The sequence below is a fragment of the Phyllobates terribilis genome, unplaced genomic scaffold (assembly GCF_046119375.1).
Source record: "Phyllobates terribilis strain yellow unplaced genomic scaffold, ASM4611937v1 Scaffold_4__5_contigs__length_816908805, whole genome shotgun sequence".
NCBI lineage: Eukaryota > Metazoa > Chordata > Amphibia > Anura > Dendrobatidae > Phyllobates > Phyllobates terribilis.
This window is the reverse complement of record NW_027362764.1, coordinates 16,763,313-16,777,338: the sequence shown is the minus strand read 5'-3', so window position 1 is coordinate 16,777,338 and position 14,026 is coordinate 16,763,313. Positions and strand designations below refer to the sequence as shown.

The 14,026-nt window shown below is 46.1% G+C and overlaps 1 protein-coding gene across 3 annotated transcripts in view; it reads right to left on the bottom strand.

Moving 5' to 3' along the window:
• Positions 1-860: 860 nt before the first annotated feature.
• PTH1R (parathyroid hormone 1 receptor) overlaps positions 861-14,026 on the bottom strand; it is a 489,914-nt gene continuing 476,748 nt past the window's right edge. For all 3 annotated transcript variants that reach the window (XM_073677167.1, XM_073677169.1, XM_073677168.1), the window contains 2 exons: positions 9,968-10,009; positions 861-2,392 (listed from right to left, as the gene is read on the bottom strand). In XM_073677167.1, coding sequence (XP_073533268.1) covers positions 2,027-2,392; positions 9,968-10,009 — 408 coding nt within the window. In that variant the 3' untranslated portion in view covers positions 861-2,026. The remainder of the gene's footprint in view (positions 2,393-9,967; positions 10,010-14,026) is intronic.

Genomic DNA, 14,026 nt, shown 5'->3' with positions numbered 1-14,026 from the left:
CCAGTAATAATGTCCTCCAGAGTGCTCCCTCCAGTAATAATGCCCCCAGAGTTCCCCCTCCAGTAATAATGTCCTCAAGAGTGCTCCCTCCAGTAATAATGTCCCGAGTCCCCCCTCCAGTAATAATGCCCCCAGAGTGCTCCCTCCAGTAATAATATCCTCCAGAGTTCTCCCTCCAGTAATAATGTCCCCAGAGTTCCCCCTCCAGTAATAATGTCCCCAGAGTTCCCCCTCCAGTAATAATGCCCCCAGAATGTCCTCTCTCGTAATAACATCAGGTAAGTCATTATCTGTACTGTTATATAGGGGGTGTTGTGAGCATGCTCTGTGACTTGTGCTGAGGTCACTGTATAGGTGATGTGATCCATGGCTCATCACTGTACAGGAAGCTGAGCTGTCACCAATGCTTGATGAGTCCTATGGGAGAGTCACATGCTCTGTGATGTGCAGAGAAGGGGAGGAGGTGAACTGTGACCATAGCCCTTTGTCTGTGCCTAGATGTCAGCCCTTTGTGTATAGTGACAGGTTTCCTCTATTGTGAGAACTAGAGTCAAACATTTAAAGAAAACGGATACATTTGTAGAAACAATTAAAAATTCCAGAAATGAAAATATTTTTCCTATTGAAACATTAAATTAAAAACAACAAACAGAGTTTATGATGACGACAGCCTTTTTCCTGAATGGTTGATGTATACATTAATTTTTCTCATATTTTGTTCTTCACTTTTCACCACTTCTTCCTTTGTGACAATTTTTGTTCTGATCTTTGTGCACAAACCCAAAACTATTGAAGCCAATACAACTGTAAAGACGAACAGGCGAGAAAAAAACACCGACAACAACACTCGTATTTCCATCTGAAAATCATATATTTCTCAAAGAATGTAAAAAAAAATAAAATAAAACATTTTTTCCACTTGGTCCTTATATCATTAGTCGTGCCCCGTGTACTGTGTACAATACACTTGATACACATGATGCATACAATATAGTTTATCCACATATTTCATTGTTTAAATATATTATTCTTCATTATTTCCATTGTTCATATATTAATGAAAATATATCAGCAGAATGTCGCTGCTTGTTATTGTACAGTTCCATTTATTTTTTTTAAAAACAAACATTTTCATTTATTAATTTTTTATTATTTTTCCTGAGGCATAAAATCAATAATTTCTTGCGGATTTGTTTTATTTCCCTCAAGAATCAGGGAAATTATAGGTGACGCCTTAGCGATAGTCTACAATTTTTTTTTATAATCAATGGTTAATTGCATAGTGAAGGCATGGGTGTACATACTTAACTGAAGCTTGGTAATACTGGAATTCGCTATTTTTTATTTTACATTTTTTTGCGTTTTACGGGGTCGGGATCTTTTTATGTTTCTAAATATTGTAACTTTTGACTCCTCCGGTTCCATTATTCTAGGTCTGAAGTTACACGTGTCGATGACATATTTAGATACAGATAATATTTTTCCTGGCGCCGTACACGAGTCTGAACATTCTGCTAAGTTGCGGCAGATACATAATTCTTGGCTGACATTAAAAACCCCAAAAACATAAAATACCGAGATACCACATAATAATCTTTTGCACATGCAAAGTTACAATTGTCTTTTTCTCTTGATACTTTGTAGAAATCACAATATTTTAAGTTCACGGCTCTAACATAGAGGACTGATAAATAAGGGTCGCCAAAAATAAAAAATAAAATGCAAATAGAAAATAAATTTTACACTGTATCAAATTAACCAACTGGAACATTATAAAAAAAAATGACAATTGTTATAATGTAAAAGATGTGATTTTTTTTTTTTTTTGTGCTCTGTTTTTTGGGGAGAGGGGAGATAAAAGGCCGGTGAGTGACTGTGATGCTTTGTAAAGGTATTGGTGGAAACAATCAGCAGACTGGAAAGTATGAGCCTGGTGATCGACTGTCTCTCGGTTCACTTTTCCGAGGTCGCGGTATTGGCTCCTTTTTACCTTTTGTGTTCTCTTTGGATTCTTGCAAAAACCTATTTACATGACGGTCTCTCGCTCTTCCTCCACGACTTCGGCCGCTGGTCTATCAGCACCGTAAACCCCTGATCCATTGAGATATTCCTCGTCTTTGTTATACTGCTCCGGTCCTGAAGAAGGTATCGAGTTTTCAGAAATGGAGCCATTTTTGACGTAGCCCGGCAGGTTTCTGTGACCATTGAGGGCTGCAGATACAAGTCTAGTGTTCAGGTGTAAGGCCAGTGTGCCCCTGGTGGTGACATTAGTGATACTCGTGTGGGAGACCATAGGTCCATAGCTGTATGTGGTGCTTCCACTTCTGGCTTTTCTTTTAAAGTCTAGCGCCAAAGTCCATCTACTCCAGGATTTCTTAATTTCTGCTTGTACCTGAAAAAAAAACATGGAATGAATGAATAATGAGCCAGGAAAGTAGAGCATGAGTAGTCTATTAGTGGACTATATCTGCAAGTAATGGGTGAATGTCTTAAAAAATATTAAAAATCTCTGAAGTCACTCACTCCCTCCTTTTTCCTCCCACACAGAGTTTCAGTTGAAGACAAGAACTAACAGTCTGAAGTCTCTTAGATGTGAATTACACAGTTTAACAATAGAAAATGAGTAAGACTGTGATGTATAGATTGGAGACAAAGAGATGTGAACCAGCTTAGTTAACATGCAAGAGCTCCTTTTGTGACAATAGACCCTGGCAATACTAATGAGGATGTATATTGTGCATAGACAAAGAGCTATACAATAGACAGGTAATTGAGGCATGAGAAGTCTTTTCAGAGAGATGGGCAACAAAAGGGTGTATGTGTTTACACATAAACAGAGCCCTTTTGTCCACGGGAAAAGCCTGTTGGATTCAAGTAACACTGTGGTTTCCTGCAGGGAAAATATTACAATAAGCCATCCCAGACTTAATGTCTCCGAAAGGAAATAGTGAATATCGAAATTTGTATAAATCCGATATTGATGAGACATACATTTACCTCACCAGTGCGAACCAGGGAAGAAGAAACATATTTTCTCATAATTATAACCCTTGCCTATAAGCCACAAATCAATAGTGACCAGATAACTGACAACAGCCAAGTCATGTTTGGTCTCTGGAAAAACATAAAATCCAGATGAAAAATATGGCGGCGATCTTGAACTTCTGCGATCATCTGGTGGGAGGAGTTTTCGCATTAGCTCGGATTTCATAACCTAAAGGGCTGAGGACATCTCACAACCTAGCCCATGTGAGGTCATCATGGGGGGTGTGTGGGTGGAACTCAGGGGCTGAGAAAACATCAAGGTAAATTATGATCTGTGTTCAATGCTGAGGAAGATACATGTCTGTGTAAGCTTGATCCCTCCAGTCCAGGCCTCCAGTCAGCCTGATTAAAAAAAACAACTGATGGTGGCAGCTAATCATCTTTCTGGGGTTATCGTGGAGTTAGCAGTGACCGTACGGGGTATATTCATATATTCCATGTATTGGAATCCGGAGGTGTATAGACCATACGCTCACTGTTTGTTTTCCGATAACTGGACTATTAGTGAGAACAGCCTGCGGCCTCCTGCATTGATTGTCGATCAATCATGTAATTGTCCGGATGATAGGGGGCAGCAGAGAGCTGTTTTCTCAAGAGATCACAGCGGGTGGAACTGCGTCACCTTCGCGGGCTGTGATTATTCTTGACAGTGGACTATCTGCAGGTAACGGGTGGACTATCCGCAGGTAACGAGCGGGCTATTGATAGACTGTGGGCAGATTATGGTTTCAAGGAGTGTTTCCAGCAACAATTCCGGGGTGAATTTCAATTAATTAAAAACAACCATTAGTATGCTATGCTATGATTAAGAACATTCAGTTCGAAATGCATCATTAATTGTTTTAAATCATTTTTTCAAATAAATGGTTGTTTTTAATTAATTGAAATTCACCCCGGGCATTGTTGCTGGATACACTCCTTGAAATCAACTCAAGCTTCACATCCCTGCACTTTCCGTGGAACAGAAGATTTTTCGGGTGAGCTGGATAAAAGCTTTATTTCTATTTTTGAGGGCAGATTATGTCTACCACATATATAGACTGCTGGTTGACTATGGCTTAACTACATGTACAGTGTAGACTGTGTAAACTATGGATTAACTATGAATATATAGGTCAGTACAAAGGACGGTCACATGATTTATTTCTTGTAGAAATCCCGGCACCCTCCAGCCTCGGCTGCTGTCACTGAGGTCATTAATGGTCGTCTGAGGAAGCTTCTGTCGCTGATTGTACAAATCATCAGGATCCGCTGCCGGCAGCTCCTGTGTAATCACCGACCAATGATGTCCCCAATGTGCTCGATAGAGACAAGTCTGGAGACGCTGCCGGCAGCTCCTGTGTAATCACCGACCAATGATGTCCCCAATGGAGACAAGTCTGGAGATGCTGCCGGCAGCTCCTGTGTAATCACCAACCAATGACGTCACCAATCGAGACAAGTCCGGAGACGCTGCCGGCAGCTCCTGTGTAATCACTGACTAATGGCGTCCCCAATGGAGACAAGTCCGGAGACGCTGCCGGCAGCTCCTGTGTAATCACCAACCAATGACGTCACCAATGGAGACAAGTCCGGAGACGCTGCCGGCAGCTCTTGTGTAATCACTGACTAATGGCGTCCCCAATGGAGACAAGTCCGGAGACGCTGCCGGCAGCTCCTGTGTAATCACCAACCAATGACATCACCAATGGAGACAAGTCCGGAGACGCTGCTGGCAGCTCCTGTGTAATCACTGACTAATGGCGTCCCCAATGGAGACAAGTCCGGAGACGCTGCCAGCAGCTCCTGTGTAATCACCAACCAATGACGTCACCAATGGAGACAAGTCCGGAGACGCTGCCGGCAGCTCCTGTGTAATCACTGACTAATGACGTCTCCAATGGAGACAAGTCCGGAGACGCTGCCGGCAGCTCCTGTGTAATCACCAACCAATGACGTCCCCAATGGAGACAAGTCTGGAGATGCTGCCGGCAGCTCCTGTGTAATCACCGACCAATGATGTCCCCAATGGAGACAAGTCAGGAGATGCTGTCGGCAGCTCCTGTGTAATCACCGACCAATGATGTCCCCAATGTGCTCGATAGAGACAAGTCTGGAGACGCTGCCGGCAGCTCCTGTGTAATCACCGACCAATGATGTCCCCAATGGAGACAAGTCTGGAGATGCTGCCGGCAGCTCCTGTGTAATCACCAACCAATGACGTCACCAATCGAGACAAGTCCGGAGACGCTGCCGGCAGCTCCTGTGTAATCACCAACCAATGACGTCACCAATGGAGACAAGTCCGGAGACGCTGCCGGCAGCTCTTGTGTAATCACTGACTAATGGCGTCCCCAATGGAGACAAGTCCGGAGACGCTGCCGGCAGCTCCTGTGTAATCACCAACCAATGACATCACCAATGGAGACAAGTCCGGAGACGCTGCTGGCAGCTCCTGTGTAATCACTGACTAATGGCGTCCCCAATGGAGACAAGTCCGGAGACGCTGCCAGCAGCTCCTGTGTAATCACCAACCAATGACGTCACCAATGGAGACAAGTCCGGAGACGCTGCCGGCAGCTCCTGTGTAATCACTGACTAATGACGTCTCCAATGGAGACAAGTCCGGAGACGCTGCCGGCAGCTCCTGTGTAATCACCAACCAATGACGTCCCCAATGGAGACAAGTCTGGAGATGCTGCCGGCAGCTCCTGTGTAATCACCGACCAATGATGTCCCCAATGGAGACAAGTCAGGAGATGCTGTCGGCAGCTCCTGTGTAATCACCGACCAATGATGTCCCCAATGTGCTCGATAGAGACAAGTCTGGAGACGCTGCCGGCAGCTCCTGTGTAATCACCGACCAATGATGTCCCCAATGGAGACAAGTCTGGAGATGCTGCCGGCAGCTCCTGTGTAATCACCAACCAATGACGTCACCAATGGAGACAAGTCCGGAGACGCTGCCGGCAGCTCCTGTGTAATCACTGACTAATGGCGTCCCCAATGGAGACAAGTCCGGAGACGCTGCCGGCAGCTCTTGTGTAATCACTGACTAATGGCGTCCCCAATGGAGACAAGTCCGGAGACGCTGCCGGCAGCTCCTGTGTAATCACCAACCAATGACATCACCAATGGAGACAAGTCCGGAGACGCTGCCGGCAGCTCCTGTGTAATCACTGACTAATGGCGTCCCCAATGGAGACAAGTCCGGAGACGCTGCCAGCAGCTCCTGTGTAATCACCAACCAATGACGTCACCAATGGAGACAAGTCCGGAGACGCTGCTGGCAGCTCCTGTGTAATCACCGACCAATGACGTCTCCAATGGAGACAAGTCAGGAGATGCTGTCGGCAGCTCCTGTGTAATCACCGACTAATGACATCTCCGATGTGCTCGATGGAGACAAGTCCGGAGATGCTGCAGCCAAGGGAGCAGGTTTAGGCAACAGAGGCTGCTCACTTTGGAGAAATGGCAGCACCACTGGTTCCGCCACCAAATTAATGTAGCCGCGATCTGTTAGTGGCCTGGAATGAAGACTAGAGGGGTCCGGTTACCATACATTATGTCTCCCCCACACCATAATCGATGGAATAGGATCGGTGTGACATTCACTTGTGAAGCTTCATAATGGTTTTGTCCACATGTTCTCAGATTGAAATAATGGCGCGCAGTGATCCATTCTGTACTGTAAGTGGCAACATTAGATGTCACACACCGAGCTTAAGGCGTCAGTGTCTGCACAAACCATCAGAAGGCGTCTACACAACAGTGGGCTACGAGGCTACAAGTAGGATTTCCGGCTACAGGTGTCCATTGACCTCACGCCACGGCTCTCGAAGGTCATCATGGCAATCAGATGGCAATAGAGGCAGGAATAGAGGTCTGCCCTCTTCAGTGATGAGTCCAGCTTTTGTCTTGAACTCAAAAATAGAAATAGATAAGTGTGGAGACCACATGGGCAATGTTAAGATGAGGCCTTCATGAGGGAATGTGAAACAAGTCCTGCTCCCAGGATTATGGTCTGCAGTGGCATAATGTCCAGTAGTCGGACCCCTCTAGTCCCCATTCCAGGAAACTAGCAGCTCAGTGTTACATTGAGTTGGTGGTGGAACCAGTGGTGCGGCCATTTCTTCAAAGTGTCCCAGGTCACATGTTCCTCGTACTACTGTGAACTGGCTATGTGTTCTAAACCTGCTCCCATAGCTGCAGAGTCTCCAGACTTGTCTCCATTGAGCACATCGGAGATGTCATTAGTCGGTAACTACACAGGAGCTGCCGGCAGCGTCTCCAGACTTGTCTCCATTGAGCACATCAGGGACGTCATTGGTCGGTGATTATACAGGAGCTGACGGCAGCGCCTCCAGACTTGTCTCCATCGAGCACATTGGGGACGTCATTGGTTGGTGATTACACAGGTGTTGCCAGCAGGGTCTCCGGACTTGTTTCCATCGAGCACATCGGGGACGTCATTGGTCGGTGATTACACATGAGCTGCTGGCAGCGTCTCCGGACTTGTCTCCATTGAGCACATCTGGGTCATCAATGGTCGGTGATTACACAGGAGCTGCTGGCAGCGTCTCCGGACTTGTCTCCATCGAGCACATCTGGGTCGTCAATGGTCGGTGATTACACAGGAGCTGCCGGCAGCGTCTCCGGACTTGTCTCCATCGAGCACATCTGGGTCGTCAATGGTCGGTGATTACACAGGAGCTGCCGGCAGCGTCTCCAGACTTGTCTCCATTGAGCACATCTGGGTCCTCAATGGTCGGTGATTACACAGGAGCTGCCGGCAGCGTCTCCGGACTTGTCTCCATTGAGCACATCTGGGTCCTCAATGGTCGGTGATTACACAGGAGCTGCCGGCAGCGTCTCCGGACTTGTCTCCATCGAGCACATCTGGGTCGTCAATGGTCGGTGATTACACAGGAGCTGCCGGAAGCGTCTCCGGACTTGTTTCCATCCAGCACATAGTCAAAGGAATCAAAGGAATGAAGTTTTTGGGGGGAGTAATTCTCATTTATGATAGATCAATGTTTATCCGGTGTAAGTTTATTACTGGAAACCTGAGCATCCCATCATGTGCTTTCTGAGCTCCTCGACGTTTCCGTGTCCACCCGGTTCTTCTTTTATTAGAATTTGTTATTTGATTTTTTATTTATATTATCATCGGAGTTTGTTTTTTTTGCATTTTTTTAATGTTTTTGTGGAAATGGTTTCTGTGAGCTTATCTCCGGTGACAGATGTGTCCATGGTGAGTGGCGAGTGGCGGTAATATATTCAGTATTATATAGGAGCTGTGGTATGATCAGACCATGTTCCTGTACGGTCAGACACGGCCATTACACAGTACACAGCAGGGGCACATGTATAAGATTATCTCAGCACAGGAACATTCTATTTAAACACATCCAATTGTGGAAATTATTATCATTCCAAGATCTATTGATTAAAATTAACTTTTGTTTGTGGGACAAACCCCTTTAACTCATTCAGATTCGCAGCCTCGGCCGTCGGGTCCTTCTCGGTTTTATTAATATCTGAAAGCTCAACATAAAATACAAAGGAAATAATAAAGAAGTAAAATATTCCCTGGGATGTCTGTGTCACATCCAATAAAGCCTTCGTTAGATGTAGCCACCACGATGGCATCGCAGGTCACAGCAGTATCACCGAAATCAGTGGTCACAGCGGCCAGGCTCTAATATCCAGATGATATTCGGATCTCCTTAGGTGCAGACAGCTGCGATACGGTGCGTGACTGACAGCCAGGACTACGGATTTATTGCAAAAGTTGGAGAATCTGAACAATATTTTTTTTTTTATTTTGCCTTTAGTCATTTTTTCATGGAATTTCTACTGACTTTAGGAGCCATTATGGGGAAAATATGTAAATACATTTTAATTCATATTATTATTATTATTATTTCTTTTGCATAAATGTTTGTCACAATGTTTTTTTTTTAAGAATGTTTATTTGTTTTACAAAGTTATGGTAAAAAAAATAAGGTTTTGTGTTGTGTCCGTGACAAATATGAAGATACATTGTTACATCGTGGGGAACTGCATTCAGAAAACTTTATTGTGTATAAACATCGTGTTTTCATTTTTGCTTTTTTATTTTTGTCATGGGCCGGTAACCTCTGGGTACAAGACTGCCCCAGGCCCAAGGCTAGCTGCTCACAGAAAATAGAATTGCACAAAAATTCAGGTTCTGGCAAATCCAAACGTTTTATGAAATTCAATGGAAATTTGATTTGCCTGAAATTAATTTGCTCATCTCTATTTGCAGGACGCGCTCATTTTAAAAAATGACAATTTTTGCAATTATGCACCAATAGCACTACAATGGGGAGATAAACCCAAAACAGAGAGTGACCCCAAGTGTCAGTATTTACTGGTGATTCTAAGGTTCTATTCATGATCCAAAGCATCAGAATAAAGAGACGTGTAGGATCAAAGCTAGAGGAAGTATGTGTCTGCTTATCCTCTGTGGCTGCCATCTGCGCGGCCTCCGTGAATTGCCGTGTATATACAGCTTGATTGACAGCCCTGGATTCTGCCGGTAGATGATACATATTAGACTTTACAAGTTCCCTTCAATTATATAAACCATTGGCGTTTCCAGGCCAATTCGGCTTTTTTTGTAGCCATCGGGGAATTCTTTTGAAAATCAATAGTTTAACTTGAGCTCTGAGTTAAAAATGCAACCGGCGGAGAATTTCTGATAAGAAAAAGTTCAGACGTCGTTCTGAAAACTTACAATAAACGACCTCATGGGAATTTCACAAACTATTGTCGATGCCTGTAAAAGCCCCTGGATGCTAAAAAAACAAATAAAATAAAAAAAACGCCCCGGATCCGGTCAGAAGTCGTTACTTTGTATCAGTTCATAAATAATTCAAGTATCCAGCAAATGAAGGAACAATTGAGGACTACTCACCTCCCCGTTACAGAAGCAGTAAATAATGGCCACAAAGAATCCCTGGAAAAGAAAAGGACAAACTGTAACATGGACACAAAGAATCCCTGGAAAGGAAAAGGACAAACTGTAACATGGACACAAAGAATCCTAGAGAATATCGCCGGCCATAATGGAGGATTAGGAAGAGCGATGACGTTTCTCCGGAGATCGTCACATTACACCTGACTGTAGGTTCTACCAGCAAAAACCCCAAAAGGTAAAGATCATTCCTCTCTTTGCTTTTATTTGTATCTTTTTTGCATCTTCACCCTCCGTCCATGTTTTTTTCTAATATTTGTTATGTAGCAAAGTTGTTCCAAGAGTCGGTAAAATGTGGCAACGTTCCATTTTCAGGTCACGCTGGGAAATGACTTGTGGTGCGGAGCGGGAACATCTGCACCGATTCTAATCATTTCTAAACACCATTAAACATGAGACAAAATAGAAAAGAAGAAATCTGCTGTCAGCGGTGTAAAATGTCATAATATAAAAGGGGGGAAATAATCTATTCTGGAAGATCGGGCATATCGGCAGCGGAGTTATCTCTCAGGATTCACTGATACGATGATCCCTGTGAAGCGTTGTAGAAATTATTAGCAACATAAATAAATACAATGTAACAAAAATAGCAAGAAATTCTAGATACCGAGCTGTGAGCGCTTCTCATGCCAACTCATAGACATCACAAGGGATGACAGTGAGCTCAAGATGAAACTCTCCCCAAGGTGCAAAAGGTTCTCAAAAACTTGAAATTGTAAATTTAATAGGAAAAAAAATAGTCAAAATAAAGTATAATGAAAAAAAAAACAAAACATTGAATTCTAAATCCTATTACATGGGTGCTGTGGCTCCATCTAGAGCAGGTTCCTCCGTCGTCTGATGGACCCGACTGACCTATAACTGGGTATATTGGGGGTGATAGTGGCATCATCTCAGCACTGGCAGAATTTGCATCTGACCCCGAAAAACTTTTTGGACTCTGGAGTAAAATGGATTTTTCGATCCCATTGATTTTGGCCTGTGCCGACCGTTATGTCTGCGCCATTTACTGCCTTGTTACTGTGCGATCACATCGGGGCCGGTTATTAAGCTCTTAAATAGCATCGTCTCATGGAGCCAAGGATCAGAGTTTCCCGATACATCGCTTATAAGTCATGAGATAGCGGACGCCAACTGGAGAACTACTGGAGTGACATCACATGTGGCCATAGAGGGAGAGAAAGCTCCGACTGAAGACAACACTATGGCTGAATGGCTCCTAGTGCAACAATAAGACTCAGGCTCGGACTGGCAGATAGGAGAGCTGGAGAATCCCCCGGCGAATCTCCGGTCCATGGTGGCTATTGTGCCCTGGATCCAGGGAATGAACCTATTGGATATGTGCCAGCTGTGTCCTGGATCCAGGGAATGAACCTATGGGATATGTGCCAGCTGTGTCCTGGATCCAGGGAATGGACCTATGGGGATATATGCCAGCTGTGCCCTGGATCCAGGGAATGGACCTATGGGGATATATGCCAGCTGTGTCCTGGATCCAGGGAATGGACCTATGGGGATATATGCCAGCTGTGTCCTGGATCCAGGGAATGGACCTATGGGGATATATGCCAGCTGTGCCCTGGATCCAGGGAATGGACCTATGGGGATATATGCCAGCTGTGCCCTGGATCCAGGGAATGAACCTATGGGGATATATGCCAGCTGTGCCCTGGATCCAGGGAATGAACCTATGGGATATGTGCCAGCTGTGTCCTGGAACCAGGGAATGGACCTATGGGGATATGTGCCAGCTGTGTCCTGGATCCAGGGAATGGACCTATGGGGATATTTGCCAGCTGTGCCCTGGATCCAGGGAATGAACCTATGGGATATGTGCCAGCTGTGTCCTGGATCCAGGGAATGGACCTATGGGGATATGTGCCAGCTGTGTCCTGGATCCAGGGAATGAACCTATGGGATATGTGCCAGCTGTGTCCTGGATCCAGGGAATGAACCTATGGGGATATTTGCCAGCTGTGCCCTGGATCCAGGGAATGAACCTATGGGATATGTGCCAGCTGTGCCCTGGATCCAGGGAATGAACCTATGGGATATGTGCCAGCTGTGCCCTGGATCCAGGGAATGAACCTATGGGATATATGCCAGCTGTGTCCAGGATCCAGGGAATGAACCTATTGGATATGTGCCAGCTGTGTCCTGGATCCAGGGAATGAACCTATGGGATATGTGCCAGCTGTGTCCTGGATCCAGGGAATGGACCTATGGGGATATATGCCAGCTGTGCCCTGGATCCAGGGAATGGACCTATGGGGATATATGCCAGCTGTGCCCTGGATCCAGGGAATGAACCTATGGGGATATATGCCAGCTGTGCCCTGGATCCAGGGAATGAACCTATGGGATATGTGCCAGCTGTGTCCTGGAACCAGGGAATGGACCTATGGGGATATATGCCAGCTGTGTCCTGGATCCAGGGAATGAACCTATGGGATATGTGCCAGCTGTGTCCTGGATCCAGGGAATGGACCTATGGGGATATTTGCCAGCTGTGCCCTGGATCCAGGGAATGAACCTATGGGATATGTGCCAGCTGTGCCCTGGATCCAGGGAATGAACCTATGGGATATGTGCCAGCTGTGCCCTGGATCCAGGGAATGAACCTATGGGATATATGCCAGCTGTGTCCTGGATCCAGGCAATGGACCTATGGGGATATATGCCAGCTGTGTCCTGGATCCAGGGAATGGACCTATGGGGATATATGCCAGCTGTGCCCTGCAGCCAGGGATGGACCTATGGGGATATATGCCAGCTGTGCCCTGGATCCAGGGAATGGACCTATGGGGATATATGCCAGCTGTGCCCTGGATCCAGGGAATGGACCTATGGGGATATATGCCAGCTGTGTCCTGGATCCAGGGAATGGACCTATGGGGATATGTGCCAGCTGTGTCCTGGATCCAGGGAATGGACCTATGGGGATATATGCCAGCTGTGTCCTGGATCCAGGGAATGGACCTATGGGGATATATGCCAGCTGTGCCCTGCAGCCAGGGATGGACCTATGAGATATATGCCAGCTGAGCCCTGGATCCAGGGAATGAACCTATGGGGATATATGCCAGCTGTGCCCTGCAGCCAGGGATGGACCTATGGGGATATATGCCAGCTGTGTCCTGGATCCAGGGAATAGATCTATGGGATATATGCCAGCTGTGTCCTGGATCCAGGGAATGGACCTATGGGGATATATGCCAGCTGTGTCCTGGATCCAGGGAATGGACCTATGGGGATATATGCCAGCTGTGCCCTGGATCCAGGGAATGAACCTATGGGGATATATGCCAGCTGTGTCCTGGATCCAGGGAATGGACCTATGGGGATATATGCCAGCTGTGCCCTGCAGCCAGGGATGGACCTATGGGGATATATGCCAGCTGTGTCCTGGATCCAGGCAATGGACCTATGGGGATATATGCCAGCTGTGTCCTGGATCCAGGGAATGGACCTATGGGATATGTGCCAGCTGTATCCTGGATCCAGGGAATGGACCTATGAGATATATGCCAGCTGTGCCCTGGATCCAGGGAATGAACCTATGGGGATATATGCCAGCTGTGCCCTGCAGCCAGGGATGGACCTATGAGATATATGCCAGCTGTGCCCTGCAGCCAGGGATGGACCTATGAGATATATGCCAGCTGTGCCCTGCAGCCAGGGATGGACCTATGAGATATATGCCAGCTGTGCCCTGCAGCCAAGGATGGACCTATGAGATATATGCCAGCTGAGCCCTGGATCCAGGGAATGGACCTCTGTATGCCGTGATGTGACTTGAAGCTTGTGAGCCCCAATGGAAAACCTTCAATAGGGCCCCCAATTATAACTGGTGCCCCAGTCTGTATCTGGCCCCAGGTGATCCAGCTATGACCATCGTTATCACACTCCAACATATAGCGGGTGGCAGCGTCTCCACCGACCGCTGCAATAAGCCACCATAGTTTATAGAAGTAGTGCGCCACCCGCTGGCCAGATTGT